Source organism: Muscardinus avellanarius, assembly GCF_963383645.1.
Source record: "Muscardinus avellanarius genome assembly, chromosome: 12".
NCBI classification, from domain to species: domain Eukaryota; kingdom Metazoa; phylum Chordata; class Mammalia; order Rodentia; family Gliridae; genus Muscardinus; species Muscardinus avellanarius.
This window is the reverse complement of record NC_137798.1, coordinates 66,471,435-66,490,632: the sequence shown is the minus strand read 5'-3', so window position 1 is coordinate 66,490,632 and position 19,198 is coordinate 66,471,435. Positions and strand designations below refer to the sequence as shown.

At 40.8% G+C, this 19,198-nt stretch overlaps 1 protein-coding gene across 1 annotated transcript in view; it reads right to left on the bottom strand.

The window, feature by feature from the left end:
* The window catches only part of PRKCH (protein kinase C eta), a gene marked incomplete at both ends in the record, with an annotated part of 253,977 nt that overhangs the window by 103,746 nt on the left and 131,033 nt on the right, over nucleotides 1–19,198 (bottom strand). Inside the window, 5 exons of the mRNA XM_080706972.1 lie at nucleotides 605–778; nucleotides 916–1,059; nucleotides 9,863–9,990; nucleotides 13,407–13,536; nucleotides 16,130–16,218. Coding sequence (XP_080563098.1) covers nucleotides 605–778; nucleotides 916–1,059; nucleotides 9,863–9,990; nucleotides 13,407–13,536; nucleotides 16,130–16,218 — 665 coding nt within the window. The remainder of the gene's footprint in view (nucleotides 1–604; nucleotides 779–915; nucleotides 1,060–9,862; nucleotides 9,991–13,406; nucleotides 13,537–16,129; nucleotides 16,219–19,198) is intronic.

The following is a 19,198-nucleotide window of genomic DNA, read 5'->3' as shown; positions in this document are numbered from 1 at the left end:
GTGGGAGAGAGCCCACCAGTGCTCTGCAGGCAGGCTGCCAGCCTTCAGAACCCTCTTTTGTGCCTCAGTTGTCTCAACTGTAAGAGGGGGTTACGATGACAGTACTTACTCCATAGGGTCACTGCAAAGATTAAAGGAGATAAAGCACTGAGAACAAGCCTGGTAGACATGCTAGGCAACTTTACCCATGATGCAGGAGGACGACCATCAGGCTCTATCAAAATTTTAAATGCACATACCCCTGACTACACCATGTTAGTTCTAATAATATGCCACATGGAAATACTGACACAGTATGCAGAGATACAAGTACAGGGGGACCCACTGCCACATTTACTGGAATAAGAGGCCAGGGACACTAAACATATAGCAATAGAGAACAGGTTAAATAAATGCAGCATGTTCTTAAAATAGAATAATATGCCACGTAAAAAAGGAGACAGCTAAGCCAGGTGTGGTGAAGCATGCTTGTAATCCCAGCATCAGATGTTGGGAACCATCCCAAAGAATTTTCTGGTACCCAACTTTATGAACTCTTCCACATCTTATTATCTGAGCCCTTTGAAAATGGAGGCTGCGGAGGCAGTGAACACGGCACACTTACTGGGGTCTGGAAGCAGCAGAACAGCTGGGTGAGGAAGGGGTGGTTGCGGGCCAAAGACAGGATCCTCTTCTCCGTCATCGTGCACTCCACATCGTCGTCCTGCAGGATCACGTCCTTTTTCAGCACCTTCACAGCGTAGAGCTCCCCTGTCTCCTTTATCCTTGCAAGCATCACCTAAGGCCAAGCAGGAAAGAACATGAGGGAGGCCTCTTGGGGTTCTCATGTGGGGCACACACATGAGAAGTGTGAGTGTGTACATACACACACGCACGTAGCATGCTTACTTGAACCCAGTTAGAGCCAACACTCACCTTCCCAAAACTCCCCTTCCCCAACACTCGGATGAATTCAAAGTTGTCAATACCAAGTCGGTTGGAAGAATTAACCCCGACCCCGTTGCCTTCCTTGGAGCCCTCCTTTGCCTGTCGTCTTAGGGTCGACCTGGAAACCAGTTTCTGCAAAGAAGAAAAAGACTATACTGAGTCAGATATCACAGTGTGAACACAGAGCATGTATGGATGGAGAAGACCTTCCTAGCTGGGGGCAGGCTCATCCTCCCATAGAGAAGGCAGGGAAAGACCAACTCAGCTCTGCAGGTGGCCAGGTTCTGAAACTCAAAAACACTGTACATCAGTTTCAACATCTCGTCTATGCCTACTGCAACATGGAAAAGGCCACTGTAAGATCCATTTAAGCAAGGGTGTTGTAGTTTGAGCTCAAATTGGAGAGTACAAAAATACAGATGCCCCAGGCTGGTCCTTCTGTGTTGCTGTGGAATTCTACGAGTGCCACCTAGTGCCCGCACTATGCAAGGAGCAGTTTTCCCATTTGCTCAGAAAATTTAAGGACCTATTTAGCATCAGGCCACAAAATGAATGAAGCAATTTTTTGTTTGTTTTTATATACAAATGTATATAATATATATAATGCGTACAATGTATATAATGTATATAATTTGTATATAATGTAAAATTGGAACACTGATCAAAAGAATAAAAGATAAAACTTTAAATTTCTAAAATCTTACCAACCCCTTCTCAAAATATACATATCTAAAACACATATAGATGCACATGTTTTTATATTTGGTTACATTATTAAAATATGATTGTTTTATGATACATATTTTCTTTAAAATGGGTCCTGTGTTCTCTTTTGATGTTTGTTTGTTTATTAGTTTGTTTATTTAGTTATATTCTAGGAATAGAACACAGGACACTAGGCAAGCATTCTCCCACTGAACTGTACTCCTAGCTCAAGAATATGAATTTTAATGGTAATTTTATGACTATATATAGTCATATTTACTAATTCTCTTGCAATTGGAAATTCAAATTTTCTCCCACTTTTAATTGTAATAACACTGCCACAGTGAACATATTTGCATGCAAATCTTCAAAAGAGGGTGATTAATAAGAGTTAAGTTCCTAAAGAAAACTCTGTAGGTTAAAATAACTGCTCTGCAACCTATCCTGTGACCTTGAACAAGTTACCTTACCCTGCCTTGTTTTCCTCTTGTGACATAGGAGAGATTACAACATTTGCCACAAGTGTTATTATAAGAAATAAATGAACAAATACAGCACTTGCATTGGTGCTTGGCACTGTCAATAAACTTATGCTAAATGGTCGTTATTATCACCTATTTTCCTAAGATAACTTCTTGGTTATCATATCAAACCTCACTATGATGTATAATTGCAATGCATTCATAAAATATTTTTTTAAAAATCAAGAATCAAATAAAGCTTATCATGAATTGCTATGGAAAAAACATAACTTTTTGGACATGGAATTCCTTGGGCCAAAGTGTTACCTTTGAAGACTTTTGATACATATTCAACTTGTGTTCTACAAAGATGACCCAATTTACATGCCCACTGCACAATGAGAGTTTCAATTTCACCATCCTGCACCAGAAGTAAGTATGGCCAATTTAGCTGGCTCTTGGGTCCCACACGCCCCTTCATGGTATGGATGCTATCCAAAGACCAGGTAGCTTCTGTAGATGTCCACCTTGGGACATTTATAGGCAAGCCACCAAGAGACGACAGATCAAATGTCTAACATCCTGGAGATTTTGATGTATGTAGCTACAATAAGCTTATCTGGGGCAACTTTTAAACAATATTGGCCATAAACCCACTTTGCAACAGCCTAGAATTTCAAGGATTTTACTTAACTCATAACACAGTGATAGCAGGATATAAAATAAATAATCTTTAAAATCCCCTGGTTTTAATAGTTCCTCCTCAAATCTCTCTTTATACATTTTTTCAAAGACAGAAAAGTAGGATTTTGGGAGGCAGAGACTAGAGGATCTGGTTCCTGGCCAGCCTCAGCTACTTAGTGAGGCCCTTTGCAACTCAATGAGACCCTGTTTCAAAAGTAAAAAGCAAGGATGACTTCCGGAAAGACGCCAACCAAGAAAAGTAGCGTTTACGAGTCCTGCTAAAACTCGATCTCTGTTGCCACAAAACCAGAGCTTGATTCTTGATTTTTAAAAAAATATTTTATGAATGCATTGCAATTATACATCATAGTGAGGTTTGATATGGGAAAGAGGAACAACAATAGAGCAATGAATGCCCACAACTCCACAACATCAGAACCTGATAACACAGAAATTCAGAGATCTCCAGAAGATCAAATCAGGAATATAACTGTAGAAATAATACAGGGCTTTCAAAAAGAATTTAGAGAGAGTCTAAAAGAAATAAAGGAAGCAATCATTGAGGTAAAGGCCTCAATTATAAACAATCAATTAGACCACATGGAGAACAGAATCTTGCTCCTAGAAGATGATCACTCAAAAAACAAACGCATAATTTCTAACTTAGAAAAAAAAATTCAACAGCAGGAATTTGACATTGAAGAAATATGGGCCCATTTTAAGAGAGCTAACCTAAGAATAATTGGAATAAAGGAGGGAAAAGAAGGTGAAATCAAAGGGATCAATAATCTCTTCAAAGAAATAATAGCAGAAAAATTTCCAAACATAGAGCAAGAGGTCGATGATACACAGGTCCGGGAAACTTATAGAACTCCCTTTAGACAGGATCGGAGAAGAGGATCCCCACGACACATAATTGTCAAAATGACCAATGTGGAAGCCAAGCAGAGAATCTTAAAGGCAACAAAAACAACAGGTCAAGTGATATTCAGAGGCAAACCAATTAGAATCACTCCAGACTTCCCAAACCCAGTCATGAGAGCCAGAAGGGCTTGGAGTAACATATTCCAAACTCTGAAAGAAAACAACTTCCAGCCAAAAATTTCCTACCCAGCAAAACTATCTTTCAAATTAGATGGGGAAATAAGAAGCTTCCATGACAAACAGAAACTTAAGAAATTTATGTCTTCAAAACCAGTGTTAGAGAAAATACTCAAAGAGATTAACTACAAAGAAGAAATAGGTAATACACACCAGAACCAGAGAAACAAGATTTTCCATCCAGCAGACAACTAAGCAAAGAATATATTCATGTGTTTATAGGTTAAAATCTTTAGAGATTCATTATTTATTTCAGTCTTTTACCTATTTCTAAATTGTATTTCTAAATTGTATTGTTTGCTTTTATTGTTGCTAATTTTTAGGCTTTCTATTTGGAATATTAATATACCTTCAGATATAGCATCTGGAAATATTTTATCCCATTCTATCAATAACTTTTAACTCTGTTTACATTGTCTTTGGATATACAATATTTTTTATTTTTTAGGAAATTTGTTTATTCTTTTGTTGCCTGTGCCTTTGAAATCATATCCAAGAAATCACTGCCAATTTCAATGCTGTGAAGTGTTATGACCCAGGTTTTCTTCTAAAAGCTTATAGTCTTATGATTTACATTTAGGTCTTTTATCTATTTTGAGTTAATATTTGTATATGGTGTTAGGTAAGGGGCCAATATTATTCTTTTTCATGTAATTATTATTTTCAACAATATTTAGTGAAAAGATTATTATTTCCTTCACCAAATGTTCTTGGAAACTTTGTCAAAAATAACTTGACCATATATGAAAAAATTTATTTCTAGGCTTTTTATTTTACTCCATTGGTTTATCTATCTGCCTTTATAGCAGTACTACACTGTTTCAATTATTGTAGCTCTATAAGGTTTGAAATCAGAAAATGTACATCTTTTAGTTTTGTTCTTTTTCGAGATTGTTTTGGGTATTTAGAGTTCATATTTCATGTTAGGATATATTTTTTCTGAAAAAAAAATGTATGATAGTTTTACCTTAAAAAAGAAAAAGAAAAAAATGTCCTCTGGTAAGAAAAAAAGCAAAAAGAAATACTGACATGTTATCTCTAAGTGATCAAAAGTTTGATATCAGACAAATGAATCTGTTATGTGAGATTATCATTGCTAATTTTGAATAAATTGCTATAATATTAGATGTCAACCACTAAGCCAAGCATGGGAAGGAGGGAAGGGGAGGGAATGGGGTAGTGATTGGGTAGAGGCTAAGTGGGCGATATGTGCATATATGTCTACACAAGTTTTTATCCCATTATGATGTATGAATACAGTACACCAATAAAAAAAATTTAAAAAAAAAAAGAAAAGTAGTACTTTTTTTTTGGTGGTACTGGGGTTTCTGGAAGCCCTTCTACCTCTGGGCTACACTCCCAGACCTATTTTTATGTTTTTATTTGGAAACAGGGTCTCTTAAGCCAGAGCAAGCGGCTGGCTTCGAACCTGCGCGATCCTCCTGTCTCCTCCTCCCAAGCGCGGTGATTACAAGCGTGTGCCAACACGCCCGGCAGAAAAGTAGTACCAGTTTTAATTTTACTTCTTTCACTTTCTCTTCCCAGTTGGGGAGGTACTGGCTAGTAAACTCTAAGCCAGTGTTTCTCAAATATTGTTTTAAACCATTCTTTTCATGCCTGTAATCCTATTACTTGGGAGACTGAGATAGGAGGAGTCCAGGTTTATGGACAGTCTCAGCAACTAGTAAGACTCTCATCAACCTAGCGAGACCCTGTTTCCAAATAAGAAATAAAATCAAGCTGGGGGTGTAGCTTGGTAATAGAATGCCTCTGGGTTCAATTCCCACTACCACACACAAAATAAGTAAAGTAAAATAAACCATTCTTCTCCTTTGTTAGACTTAACAATCTCATTTTAACGTTGTACTTTTAATCGGTAATTCTGGTTTTCCCACTATTAAATATAACACTAAAGACGAACAGATTAATTCTGGTTTCCCCACTATTAAATATCATAATACTTGGTTCATTAAATATTACAACCAAGTATCTTCAGTGTTATGATATTTAACAGTGAGAAAGCCAATAGACAATGCCCATTCCTGGAGATTGGGCTGCATGGTCTACCTCATTCCCACTGTATCTTTTTTTTTTTTTTTTTTTTGGGTGCACTGTATTCATACATCATAGTGGGATACAAACTTTTGTAGACATACATGCACACATCGCCCAGTCAGCCCCCACCCGATCCCCACCCCATTCTCTCCCCATCCCTCCCTCCCATGCTTGGCTTAGTGGTTGACATCTAGTATTATAGCAATTTATCCAAAATTAAAAATGATAATCTCACATAACAGTTTCATTTGTCTGATATCAAGCTTTTGATGACTTAAAGATAACATTTCAATATTTCTTTTTACTTTCTTTCTTACCAGAGAATCTATTTTTTCTATTTTTTTAGGTGAAACTATCATATATTTATATATTTATTTTGTAGAAAAAAAAATCTATCCTAAAATGGAATATGGACTCTAGATACCCAAAACGATCTTGAAAAAGAACAAAGCTAGCAGATATATATATTTTCTGATTTCAAACCATATAAAGCTACAATAATTGAAACAGTGTAGTACTATTCTAAAGGCAGATATATAAACCATTGGAGTTAAATAAAAGCCTAGAGCTAAATTCTTCCCTATATTGTCAAGTTATTTTTGACAAGGTTTCCACGAACATTTGGTGGTGGAAATAATAATCTTTTAACTAAATATTGTTGAAACATAATAATTACATGGAAAAGAATAAAATTGGACCCTTACCTAATCCCATATACAAATATTAACTCAAAATAGATAAAAGACCTAAATATAAATCTTAAGACTATAAACTTTTAGGAGAAAATCCGGGTCATAAAACCTCACAACATTGAAATTGGCAGTGATTTCTTGGATATGATTTCAATGGCACAGGCAACAGAAGAGTATACAAACTCCCTAAAAAATAAAAAAAATATTGTATATCCAAAGACAATGTAAACAGAGTTAAAAGTTACTAATAGAATTGAATAAAATATTTCCAAATGCTATATCTGAAGGTATATTAATATTCCAACTAGACATCCTAAAAATTAACAACAATAAAGGCAAACAATACCCTTTAGAGATAGGTAAAAGACTAACATAAATAATGAATCTCCACAGATAACCAATCTTAGTTGTCTGTTGGATGGAAAATCTTGTTTCTCTGGTTCTGGTGTGTGTTACCTATTTCTTCTTTGTAGTTAATCTCTTTGAGTATTTTCTCTAGCGCTGGTTTTGAAGACATAAATTCCTTCAGTTTCTGTTTGTCATGGAAGCTTCTTATTTCTCCATCTAATTTGATAGAAAGTTTTGCTGGATAGGAAATTTTTGGCTGGAAGTTTTCTTTCAGAGTTTGGAATATGTTACTCCAAGCCCTTCTGGCTCTCATGACTTGGTTTGGGAAGCCTGGAGTGATTCTAATTGGTTTGCCTCTGAATATCACTTGGTCCATTGTTTTTGTTGCCTTTAAGATTCTCTGCTTGGCTTCCACATTGGTCATTTTGACAATTATGTGTCGTGGGGATCCTCTTCTCCGATCCTGTCTAATGGGAGTTCTATAAGTTTCCTGGACCTGTGTATCAACCTCTTGCTCTATGTTTGGAAAATTTTCTGCTATTACTTCCTTGAAGAGATTATTGATCCCTTTGATTTCACTTTCTTTTCCCTCCTCTATTCTAATTATTCTTAGGTTAGCTCTCTTAAAATGGGCCCATATTTCTTCAATGTTAGATTCCTGCTGTCGGATATTTTTTTCTAGATTAGAAACTATGCGTTCATTTTTGGAATGATCATCTTCTAGGAGCAAGATTCTGTTCTCCATGTGGTCTAATCGGTTGTTCATGCTTTGAATTGAGGCCTTTTCTTCATTAATTGCATCCTTTATCTCTTTTTGGCTCTCTCTGAATTCTTTTCGAAGCACCTCTATTATTTCTACAGTTATTTTCCTGATTTGATCTTCTAGAAATCTCTGATTTTCTGTTTTATCGGGTTCTGATGTTGTGGGGTTGTGGGCATTCATTGCTCCAGTGTTATTCCTCTTTCCCATGATTTCGGATGTTTGTGCCTTCTCTGGGTTCTTCCCTTGGGTCACTATGACTTCGCTTAAGGTGCTCTGGATCTTGAGTCTGTAGTATCTCAGACCCCACTACTCCTTTACTGGGTTGTATCACAGAGTCTCTGACCCAGGGAGTCGATAAAGGCTGCTTTAAACTATGGGGGGTGCCAGGTTGCACGTTCTCCTATGGTGTGATATCTCTGCCACCGACAGTCCCCCACTGGGTCAAGTCCCAGGGAGTACAGTACTGGGATTTCTCCTCTGTGGCCCGCAATTTGACTCACTGTTCTTGAGTACGCAGATGTAGCTGTACTGGACTCAGTGAATTCACTGCTGCTGCCGCTGGTGGCAGTATGGCGCTGCTGCTACGCCCTCGGCCGTGAGGCTGGCGTATTTTTTCTTCTCTGGTTTTGAGTTCCACTCTGAGTCCCTGCAGCGTGTGCTGAGCTCAGCCACTGGGAGCTTTAGATGCTCCCTGCGCCGAAAGATCCCGCCTGGCTGTTCCGCAGCGGCTCACCTCGGCTTGCTGTAGCCGTCCGGTGAATTCGCCGCTGCCGCCGACAGCATGGCGCTGCTGCCGCGTCCTCGGGCGTGAGGCCGGTGTATCTCCTCTGTGGCTCTGAGCTCTGTTCTCAGACCGCTTTCTCTCTGGAGCCTGGTGATTTTTTTCTTTCTCTGGTGATGGTGTTTTCTGGCTATGAAAGGCGCTGATTTTGTGGTAATGGAGATTGGTTGTTAGCGGGGCTCTTAAGCCCCGCTTTTCTCGGTCGCCATCCCCCACTGTATCTTAAAGGCCCTGGCTCAGGCTGAAATCCTAATCTCCTCTCTTCAGGAACAGCTGCTATCCTATGCATTAGCAATCCCCCTACCATTTTAGCATCCTACCTGTCTACCCACAAGGAAGACAAATTTGAACTTTTTCAGTAACTTCGTGAAATCAAGATAAACAGTGTCTACACAAGTGCTTGACTGACTAGGCCTTTTGGTAAGGAGGAAATGAGGTGGTTAGGGCTGACATTTTACCAAGTTACTGATAACCTCATGGTGACTGCACTTCCTTTACTAAGTACCCAGAGATTATTTAACAGTTAAGTGTAGACTTTACCAACCCAGATATCAAGCTAAGCCTTACAGTCTCAGCCATACAGCCATAATTGTTTCCCAGTGCTCTGCAGGCAATGGCCAGCAAAGTAGCAGTATGGAGGGAAATATACCAAGCAATGTGTGCATGTATGTTTGTATCACTTTGAATCTTATTTTGATGTATAATTACATTCTACCAATAATAGTATATATTAAAAAAAAAAGAATTGGCCTTGGAAGCTGCTGAGGCTCTAACGGACACCAGGTGGAGGGTACCCAGGGAGGTGGCATGACAGAACACAGCCAGGGCCACTGACCCAACGTCACCCACCCCAGGGAGCCCCAGAGGAAGGAACTCTTGTCAGTTGCTGAATGCGAAAGATAATACTCACAATCCATAAACAAAAACTGCAAACTGCTGGATTCCAGAGGAGTGGAGAACCATAGAGACCTTCAATCACCCCTTCAGGGACAAGGAAGCTGAGGAACGTGGCTACTTGTCAACTATCCAGCCCAGTCACCAGACAAGGGCAAGGCCCAAGCCTCTGGGTTATAAGCTATCACCAGACCAGACTAAGAGGAAAATGATTTTTTAAAAAAATTTTTAAAGAAAAGAACATCTTTCTCCTGCTTCCTGGTATATCTGTGTGCTTATTTTTTGTGGAACATATATTCTTATTTGTGCAAGCAAATGCCTTCTAAGATGCAGTATGTCTGTGTGACCCATTTCCTGAGATTAGAAACATGAAGGACGCCTGGTGCTGTTTCAGGCTCATCATGTCTGAACACTTTTAAATGACAACACGTGAGAAGAAGCAAAGTCTCACCGAGGTTGGAGAAATATTTCCAGGCTGTAGGCCCATCCCAGCCAGGGTCTTGGCGAGCTCCACTGCATTGACCCCACAGTTAGGGGCCACGTTTGCTTGACATCGAATATGTACATTCATTTTGCATACTGGAGGAAGAGGAAAATAGAATCCATGATCAGAAAAGAACTCAGTCAACATTGTGCTGCAACAAATAGCCTGAAAGATTACGAGAGAGGAATTATACAGGCTGAACAGTGTCATCTGGTAAAACTAATCCTCACGTTTACAATTCCTGACATTTTATCTATGCCTGCTCTGTGCAGGAGCAGAAATCCTGGCACAGTAAGGAATAAGAGGAGGTTTCAACTACATTTTTTTCCCATCAATTGATGAAACACATTCATCTAAATCACAGCCAACAGTCACTGCTGACTTAACAGTATGGTCCAATATAAAGATTAAGACGTTCATCAGCATGATGATTCTCAGTCAATTAAATAACAGAGAAATGCTGTCAGCTGATAATTCCTGTCCTTCTTTAAAGAATGAAATGAAAGGCAGTGCCACGGCTAGATCAGTGTTCACACAGGATGGAAACGGGATTTCTGAGAGAAGAGCAGCTTCACAAGCCTTTCCTTCTGAGTACTGCGGTGGCCAGGCGGCCTCAGTGTAGACGCACATTCTGCAGGGCTGTGGGTCTCGTGACTGCAGCCTGTAGTTCCTAGGGCTTTGCGGGGGAAGAAAAAGGCAGTTCTGCAAATGTCTGCAGGTCAGATAAATGGTAGGTGGAAGAAGCAAGCAAAGATCCTTGTGCTGGGAAGCTGAGTTGGGACACAGAAGGCTGCAAAAACATCCATCCATCCATCCATCCATCCATCCATCCATCCATCCATCTATTTATTGTAGTACTCAGATTGAACCCAGAGGCATTCTACATAAAGAAGCTATGCTTCCAAACCTTTTGTGTGTGTGTGTGGGGGGGGTGGTACTGGAGATGGAACCCAGGGCATTCTACCTTTGAGCTACATCTCCAGCCCTATTTTTTATTCTTTATTTTGAAACAAGGTCTCCTTGAGTTGCAAAGGGCCTCACTATGTAGCTGAGGCTGTCGGCAAACCATGATCCTCCTGTCTCAGCCTCCCAAATGCCGGGATTACAAGCGTGCGCCAACACGCCGGTCTCTTAATTTCTTATTTTGAAACAGGGTCTCACTATGTTACTACACGTTGGCCTTGAACCTGGGGTCCTCCTGTCTCAGCCTCCCAAGTACTGGGACTAAGGGCAAGTGCCACCACGCTGGGTAAGGCTCCAGAGTTTAATCAGCAGCAATAAATTCTCTTATAGTTTCTTGACATGGATCCTGCTGTTGGAGGTAGAACTGAAGTAGCACAGGATGAATTCCTGTTTTATGGGGTCAGTCCATCTTCGGAAACATGCACAAATGCAGGTTTTATGGTGCCTGAGTTTATGTAACTTAGGAAGCCTCTTTAAGAAAAGGAATAGCAAATCAAGTAGAGAGGGGCCCTGAAGCATAAGCTTCATTTGCTTCATGGAAAATCCACCTATCAGGATGACAGGAACAGACACAAAGCCCTATAGTGGTCTTTCATAAGAACAAAACTGCTGGGCATGCTGTTGCATGCCCGTAATCCCAGTACTTGGGAGGCTGAGACAAGAGACCAGAGGTAGAATGCCCCTGGGCTCAACCTCCAGAACCAATAGAACAAAATTACACCATTTGCATAAAATATGAATGGAGCTAGAGAATATTATGCCAAATGAGATCAGCTAGTCTCAAAGTCAAGTGTTCTGTTTTCTCTCATATGTGGGAGATAAAGAGAAATTGGAAAACAAAAGGGACTTTAGATAAACGAGGAGAGATACCATTAGAAGAGTGTAAGGGGATAAGGCGAGAGAGAGGGGAAAAAGGAGACTTGAAGAAGGAAACAGTTCAAGTAATGCTATGTACATATATGAATCTATCAATACCAATCTCAATAATATATATGGGGACAGAGAGGGAACCAGATGGGATCTGGAGGGAAACACGCCAAACGCTATGTGCAGAACAAATGAGCCCCAGGTGGGACAGCACAGGGTAACAGCCCCGTGAAGGCAGACAGTGAAGGTCAGGCTGGAAATACACGTCCAGGTGAGAACATTAGGCAGAGAGCAAGCAACACCCAAACCCAAGCCCTAACGTCCTCACGTGAGCTGGCTGCTTTGTGGGTGTACAAGGAAATGATTCTTAAGGAGTGTGCTAAGAGGTAGAAGAATTCACTCTTCTAAAATACAGGTGATTGGCCCCCTTTTGTTGACAGACGCAGGCTCACTGAGTCCAGGCAGTCCAGGGAAGGTGGCTGGTTGCATACCTGCCAGCCCTACCTCTGCCATCACTCTCCCGGGTGTGTCAGGTAAGGCTGAGGCTCACCCACAACAGCCAGATCATTACACCCCAATGGGAGACTCAAGGCCAACAGCCCTACAACCCTTAACAGGACGGGGTTTCCTTCACCGCTCAGAGACTCTGCAAAAGCAAACGCTCCAAGCTGTGCTGTGTGCAGTTGGTGAGACACAATCCCACACCAAAGCTACAGCAATTTTTATCCCCCATCCCCCACACACACCCTGCCGCCTGCCTTAGAGCATGCAGAAGACCCAGGGCAGGTCCTGCTAGGCTCTGAACACTCAACTCCTACTTATTATCTGGTGAGGATATCAGATTTATTCTCCTACTAGTTCTTACTAATAACCCAACCTTCCCTTTGGCCATCACACCTCCTACCACCTTCCATTTCTGACCAAGATCTCATTTTTCCTCCTTCAAATACGTATTAGAAAACACAATGCTTAACTAGCCTGCACTCAGCTGAAAATAGATGATAGCTACCTAGCTAGATTATAGAATTTAACATCTGACTTAGCCAGGCATGGTGGCACACACTTGTAATCCCAGCATTTGGGAAGTGGATACCGAAGGATCATGGTTCATAGACAGCCTCATCTACTTAGCGAGGCCCTTTGCAACTCAGTGAGACCTTTCTTTCTTTCTTTCTTTCTTTCTTTCTTTCTTTCTTTTTTTTTTTTTTTTTTTTTTTTTGGTAGTACTGGGGTTCCTGGAAGCCCTTCTACCTCCGGGCTACACTCCCAGACCTATTTTTACATTTTTTTTATTTGGAAACAGGGTCTCCTAAGCCAACGCATGCGGCTGGCTTCGAACCTGCGCGATCCTCCTGTCTCTGTCAGTGAGACCTTTCAAAAAATAAAAAGACTAAGAACTAGGGCTAGGGGTGTAGCTTGAAGGTACAGTGCCCCTAGGTTCCATCCCTGGTACTGCAAAAAAAAAAAACAACAACTTTTTTTAACTTAATGTTCTATGGTTAATTTAGGGTTCAGAGTTACATGCTTGACAAGAGACACAGAAATATAAAACTATTAAGATATTAAGACACGATTTATCAAAAACTGTTGGTCCTAGATCAAATTCCTAGCCTATATAATTCCAAAAGCTCATGGTGTTTCCTCAAAGCAGTGGGTAGGTACCCAGCACCTCAGCACTCACTTTTACACTGAAGCCCTTGTCTCATTATCCCCCAGAGCAGGGAGCCACAGTGATCACAGAATGTCGGCACTTTGTAGTTGTGGATGTTGAACTTGTGTGGGATGTTGATTCCAAACCTCTGTTCAGCAATCTGGAAAAATAAACAAGTGAGAGGATAAGGGCTAAAATTTCATGTCAACATCTTTTTTAAAAGTCATAATAGGAGCCCACCAAACGCAGAATGTTACTATGACACCTGAGCGGGGTATACTATTTTACTATACACTCAGAGCCAGTTAATGGCTCAGGTTTATTAATCAGACTTTAACACATTTAGTTTTCTTTTCTTTCTGGTACTGAGAATCAAACCCAGGGGTGTTCTACTTCTAAGCTGCACTCCCAGTCCTACTTTATTTTTGAAACAAGGCCTCACGAAGTTGCTGAGGGCCTCACAAAATTGCTGAGGCTAGCTTCAAACCTGTGATTCTTCTGTTTCAGCCTCTCAAGTACTGGGATTGCAGATGTGTGCCATCATGCCTAGCAAGTACAATTTCTTATGAACAAAACATAGCAGAGAGCCAGGTATGGTGGTACACCCTTGCAATCCCAGCATTCAGGAGGCTGAGACAGGGGGATCACAGTTCACAAACAGCCTCAGCTACTTTGTGAGACCCTTTGCAACTCAGTGAGATCCTGTTTCAAAATAAAGAATAAAAAATAGGACTGGGAGTATAGCATGGAGGTAGAATGCCCCTGGGGTTCCATCCCCAGTACCATTCCCCCCCCAAAAAAACATAGCAGAAATGTGAGGACCATATTAGATCATTCACCATTAATATTCAGGCCATAGTTGTCCCTCTGCCAAACTCACATGCATGTGTATTTCCTTTGGACTTCAGAATTAAATAGGTATTTTATATACTATATTCACTGAGTGTTTCTAGAAACTGTGTCACGAGGTAGGGGGACAAAAAAAAATACACTTAGAAGACATGGGATCGCAGGTAGAAGTCATTCCAAAGTGACATTAAAGTGGCCATGTTATTCAACCCTTTCAGTCTTTGTTTGACATTTGCATTTTAATAATCTGAGCCTAAAGCTCTTGGCTTAATCTCACATAGTGTTTTTAGCAAATAATTGCACTACCCATATGCTCTATGGTCTAGACATCACAATTTGAAGCAATAACAGAACCATACGTGATAAGAGTAGGGCAATTATCACTTCTATTGAGACTTTTCATTCTCATAAAAGCTATGGTTCAGCCAAGCGTGGTGGTGCACGCTTGTAATCCCAGCACTTGGGAGGCTGAGACAGGAGGATCACACAGGTTCGAAGCCAGCCTCAGTTACTTAGTGAGGCTCTCAGCAACTTAGTGAGACCCTGTTTCCAAATAAAGTATAAAATAGGTCTGGGAGTATAGCCTGGAGGTAGAAAAGTCCCTGGGTTCCACCCCCAGTACCACAAGGAAAAAAAAAAAAAAAAGCTATGGTTCATACTTCTTTTTATATTTGTTCCTTAGCAATCCTGCATGTGTACTATAAACAACCACTGAGTTCCAAAGTCAGGCTCTCCAAAACTTCTGCAAATCTGCGGCTAAGTGTCAGCAATACTCCATCTTCTTTTTCCTTCCAGAATTTAAAATGTGTAGCCCGGCGTGGTGGTGCACACTTGTAACCCCACTACTTGGGAGGCTGAGACAGGAAGATCGCAGGTTTGTAGCCAGACTCAGCTACTTAGTGAGGCTCTCAGCAATTTAGTGAGATCCTGTTTCAAAAATAAAGAATAGCCAGGTATGGTGGCACATGCTTGTAATCCCCGTGCTTGGGAGTCGGAGACAGGAGGATCGTGCAGCACATCTGAAGCCAGCCGTGCTGGCTTAAGAGACCCTGTTTCTAAATTAAAAAGTATAAAAATAGGTCTGGGTGTGTAGCCCAGAGGTAGAAGGGTTTCCAGAAACCCCAGTACCACCAAAAAAAAAAAAAAAAAAAAAAAGAATAAAGAATAAAAAATAGAGTTTAGGGGGGTAGTTTGAAGGTAGACTTCCCCTGGGTTCAACCCCAATACTGAAAATAAATAAATAATAAATAAATAAATAAATAAAATGTGTGCCTATCCCAGCCAAATGTAAGTGGCATGAATGAAGTTCCAGCTTTTACTCACAGCTAGACCATCCTCCCTGAAATTGCTTAAGAGGCCAGAGGAGGCCACAGTCTCTTTTCTTAGGAAACAGAATTTACAGCTAAGAAACTTGTCAATTCTATTTCATTTAACTCCCACAAATATGCATAAGGGAGCACTGATACTGTTTTCACACTGCAGCACAGACAGGCGGTGGGCCTGGCCTGAGCTCGCAGAGAGGTGCACCGACAGGGGCTAGCTAGATTCAGCATCCCAGGGCAGGTGGCTGGCGGCCAAGCGCAGGGCTCCTTTGCTCCACCAGAGCTCTCTTGGTATTAGCAGAGCTGCTCCATAGAGCTCACACCAGCTGTCCATAAAGGGACCCTCACAACACAAGGTCATGCTACAGAAACACAAAATGCCATTAATACAAAAAAAAAAGGAGGAAATTTCAATTCCAACAGGACTATAAGTTATGAGGACTATGGGAAGATAGTGGGAGAGGAGAGAGGAGAAAGAAGGGAAGTAGGAAACAGAAAAGGGGGGAGGGAGGGGGAGAAAGAACGAGCCAGTGCGCTCATACTGAGAGCGGGTGCTTAATCAGCACACTGATATCCTCTTACCTTTGAATCCACTTTGTTAATATTGTTTTGGCAGGTACAGGCTGTAACAATTAGATGATGGCAGCGTTTATGGACGACACAGGTGCACACTAGGAAATTAAAGCCAGCAATTATACATTATACAGAGGCTCACAGTCTGGCCAGGTGCAGCAGAGTTGTGGAAGCCTGCACCAAGCAGGGCGACTTCACTTGGATGCCTGGCCCACGTGGTGGCAGCTAGCATCGCCATCCTTCCTATGTCCTTGCCAGCACCCTAATGATGCCCATGCTCAAACTACCTGTCATCAAGCCCTGAGCTTATTTTCTCCTCCATGACTTTATTCTATCCCATGTCCACCTCCAGAGGACTCTTTCCACCAAAATTCTGATCACTTTTGCCCTGTGATTAAAAATGTCCAGTGGCATTTCATTGCCAGTCAATAGTATTTCAATGTCTGGGCCAGGTTTCACGTCCTCCAGAAGTTACCCAAGCTACCTGTTATCTTTCTTCTTTGGGATATATATGTTCCAACAAAACTAAAGTAGTTTAAATTTTCTAGAACAAATCTCCACCGTTTCCTACACACTGCTGAGGTCCTTCCCTATCTCTGGAGTCTCCTACTTGTAACTAACTAAATCCTAAATTTCTTTCTATTTTATTTTATTTTATTTTTTGGTACTGGGGTATTATATCCATGGTCTTGTTTTTTGTGCTCGAAACAAGGTTTCATTAGGTTGCTTGAGTTTCTCTGCACTGCTGAGGCTGTCCCTGAACCTGCAATCCTCATGTCTCAGCCTCCCAAGTACTGGAATTATAGGTGTGCAACACCATACCCGGCCAGTCCTAAATTTTTGATAAGATACAATGAAAAATAAAAATCTTTTCTGTGAAAATCTCCCATACTTGGCTCCCTTTCTAGACTAAAGTCATCTCTCCCTCCTCTGATCTCACAGAGCCCTTGGCCTGCCCCTCACTTCAAACCCTCCACATGTGGCCCCGTCATGTCGAGTCCCCAGCATGATGCCTTGTGCACAGCAGGCCTTCAGAAAGTGTTTGCGGACTGGCCCAATCAGTTCACTATTTAGAATTTTCTGAGTAACATTTTTTTTCTCATTTTCATCCAGATAACTGACATAGTGCACGCAGAATCAAACTTGCCATGAAAGGGTGAACACATGCGTGCAACAGTACAAAAACACACATCGCTCTGAGATCTTTCAAGACAGGTGGGAGGTTTTAGGATTGCAGCTATGAGCCCAGAAGCTGGCTTTCATCGCACCGAGTTCTCAGGACAACCATACCCAAAGTGCTCTTTTATACAACGGGCCCTCAAACCCACCCTTCACACAAAAAGACCTCGTTTCTGAGGCCTTTGGTTTCTTCTGGGTTATCTTGGCTAGGCGTTTATCAACATTATTGATCTTTTCCAGGAACCAGCTTTTGGTTTCATGAATTTTTGTTTTTGTTTTCCGGTTTTCAACTTCATTAAGTTTCTGCTCTAACTTTATTATTTCTTTTCTTCTGCTCACTTGAGGCTTAAATTTCTTCTCTTTCTTTAGTTTTCTAAGGTAGAAATTTAGTTCATTAATTTAATATCTTCTTTTCTAATATATGTATTTGATGCTATAAATTTTCATAAGGAGCACTGCTTTCACTGCATCCCACGTATTGGTAAGTTACATTTCACTTTCACTTGGTTAGAAATATTTTAAGTCCTCTTTCTTTGACTCATGTGTATTACTTAGAAGGTGTTATTTACTCTCCAAATATTTGGGGGTTTTCCAGAATTTTTCTGTTATTGATTTCTACTTTATTTCCATTATGTTCTGAGCAGATGTTTTCTATGATTTTTATTCTCTTTCGTTTTCTTTTTCTTTTTAGATATTAGGAATTGAATCCAGGGGCATTCTACCTCTAAGATATATACCTCAGCCCTCTTTTTTTTTTTTTATTTTGAAGCAAGATTTCTCACTATGTTGCAGAGGGCCTCACTAAGTTGCTGAGGCTGGCCTTGAACCTGAGATTCTCTTGTCTTGGCCTCCCAAGTACTAGGATTATAAGTATATATCACAACACACACCTGGCTTCTTTTAGTGTGTGTGTGTGTGTGTGTGTGTGTGTGTGTGTGTGTGTGTGTTACTGAGGATAGAACCCAAGGGCATTCTACCTCTGAGGTGCATGCCAAGTCCCATTTTATTCTCTGTTTTGAAACAGGGTCTCACTAAATTGTGAAAAGCCTCACCATGTTGCTGAGGCTGGCTGTGAACCTGTAATCCTGTCTCAGCTTCCCAAATACTGGGATTACTAGTGTGCACCACCATGCCCGGCTTTTTACTTTTTGGTACTGAGTACTAAACCCAGGGGCATACTACCTCTGAGCTATACCTCCATCCCTTTTAATTTTTTTAATTTTGAAACAGGGTCTCCCTAAATTGCTGAGGGCCTTGCTTAATTGATGAGGCTGGTTTCAAATGTGCAATTCTCCTCTTTCAGTCTCCCAAGTACTGGGATTACAGGCATGAGCCATTTCTTTTACATTTTTTAAGGTGGTTTTATGGCCCAGCATGTAGTATCTGTTGCTGAATGTTCCTTCTAACCTTGAGAAAAATCTGTCATCTACTGTTGTTGAACAGCGTATTCCACAAATGTCAATTTGATCAAACAGTGATAGTGTTATTTAGGTCAACTACATCTCTACTTGTTTTCTGCCTGCTGAGTCTATCAATTACTGAAATTGAAGTCTCCAAGTATAACCGTGGTTGTGTCTCATGTATTTTTATGCCTATCGTTAGGTATATACATGCTAAGCATTGTTGTGTCTTTCTGGAGCACTGACCCTGTTATTATTACATACTGCCCTTTTTATCCCTGATAATTTTCCTTGCTCTGAAGTCTGCTTTCTCTGAATCCCTATCCCTTTTGATCAGTGTTAGCATGGTATACCTCTCTCCAACCAGACAGTTGGTTTTATCATTCTTAGCAAGGTGTGAACAAAGAGTTACCCTCATGACTCCTGAGCAATGTTCTTTGCTGCTCTTTAAACAGCAGGTAACCCACTGAAAGGCAGCCATCGAATATCCTTGCATGAC